The sequence below is a fragment of the Phytophthora parasitica genome (assembly GCF_000247585.1).
Source record: "Phytophthora parasitica INRA-310 unplaced genomic scaffold supercont2.67, whole genome shotgun sequence".
In the NCBI taxonomy this organism is placed as follows: domain Eukaryota; phylum Oomycota; class Peronosporomycetes; order Peronosporales; family Peronosporaceae; genus Phytophthora; species Phytophthora nicotianae.
Window position 1 is genome coordinate 73,480 of NW_008649053.1, and position 1,580 is coordinate 75,059.

At 47.8% G+C, this 1,580-nt stretch overlaps 1 protein-coding gene across 1 annotated transcript; it reads left to right on the forward strand.

Annotated features, from left to right (window-relative positions):
• Positions 1-411: 411 nt before the first annotated feature.
• Positions 412-965, forward strand: PPTG_17165 (hypothetical protein; the record flags this gene model as incomplete). The annotated part of the gene is made up of 3 exons (XM_008915038.1): positions 412-488; positions 553-713; positions 778-965. The coding sequence occupies 3 exons, from the start codon at positions 412-414 to the stop codon at positions 963-965; spliced, it is 426 nt and encodes a 141-aa protein (XP_008913286.1).
• Positions 966-1,580: the final 615 nt, after the last annotated feature.

The following is a 1,580-nucleotide window of genomic DNA, read 5'->3' on the forward strand; positions in this document are numbered from 1 at the left end:
CTGTTGTGTTGTACAGATAAACAATAGCCGATCGCACAATGCCAAAGGTAGACTTCCCAGTCCCGGAGGGTTGGACAACGGTCTTGTGCTGTTCAGAATAGTATAAGAGCACTTGATTTCAGTATAGCTCAAAGTGCTGTTCAGAATAGTATAAGAACACGTGATTTCAGTATAGCTCAAAGTCCACAATACGGAGTCATCGGCTCTCCCAACAATTCCTTGCTTTCGATTGTCCCACGTTTTCTAATACTATGATCCGATTGGCTTGTGAAACATATGTCTTGAAGTACTGTGGACAAGGGCGGGCTCAATGTTTTTGAAAAATTTCAAATATCGGTTCCGCTTTGCCGCTATGGCCTCACGCCACTCATTCTTCGTTTCTGCCGCGGGCCAGCAAAGCATGGCTTCGCGATGGGTTTCAATGCTGTGTGGTCTCTACTACACAAGGACGGTTGGACGGCAAAGCCTGCAATGGGGAATCAGATACAGTACGCTGGCTGTAATGAGTATGGTGTGCCTAGTGACTGACTTGTGATTTGCTTATCATCACAGCCATAATTATCTGAAGTCCGGTCGAAAACTGAAGGGCGGCAAGCAAGGCATTGACTTCTTCAATGCAGAGGACGGGTTGTTGGTGTATGTGCGTACTGACCAGGAGCTTTGCGAGCGTCTACACATCTCCAATGTGATGGTATTCCCCCTGCATCAAGCGGGTTTGTATATTCGGGATTGTTATAGTCGGGGTTGTGGCCAGTAACTAAGGTTATGTTATTTTAGTCCAGAATACCCATTCAGCTGACGGCCGGCCTCGCGGCAAACGATTTGCACATTCCGTGCCAACAGCAGAAGGCAATACACAGCCAAAGCGTTCCAAGACACCCACAAAGAAAGCAGCAAGGAAGCCTTCAAAGAAGCCTACGAAGAAGCAACTTGTCAAGCCGGCAACGTGCTCTAGCCGCGTTTGACAAAGTCTGGTGTGAGCACAACAGTACAGATACTGCAACTACTAGTATGCTTTGATATTCATATGCTCGTCATTACATTGTTTGGTTTTCCTGTGGCCGATGGTAAAGCAGTACAGACTCCTCAAAACCAAGTCTCGATTATCGAAAGCATGCACCCCAAGCGGAGAAAAACGACACCTCGCGGTCAAGCTCCAGCAACTACCGATGGTGTCCGCTGTGGGCTCAACAATATACAAAGTCCAAGGCGAACCACCGCATTCGATGGTTGTTGTATATTGGAAATCTCCTGTTGCTCTTGTAAACAACCCCCAGCAGACGTATCTGCTTGTTCCTCAGGTTGTTTGTCGTCATGCTGTTGCAACGCTATCGCTGTTCATGAACGATTTGGCAGCCTGGTCAAGGCCCCCATCGGCTGCTCTTACTGAAGAACAACGTTTGCAAGAAATATCTCGATGCACACTTCAGGGATTTCGTGACCACTTCTGTGACGGGGTCGCACAGCACCTTGCGCTGAGGAAGTTGACATCCAAGAGTATATAAACTCTAAGTGAACGACCGTTCACGTGTCCCTGGTCTGAGGGGACGAAGTACTCACTTGAGGGTATGATTAAGACT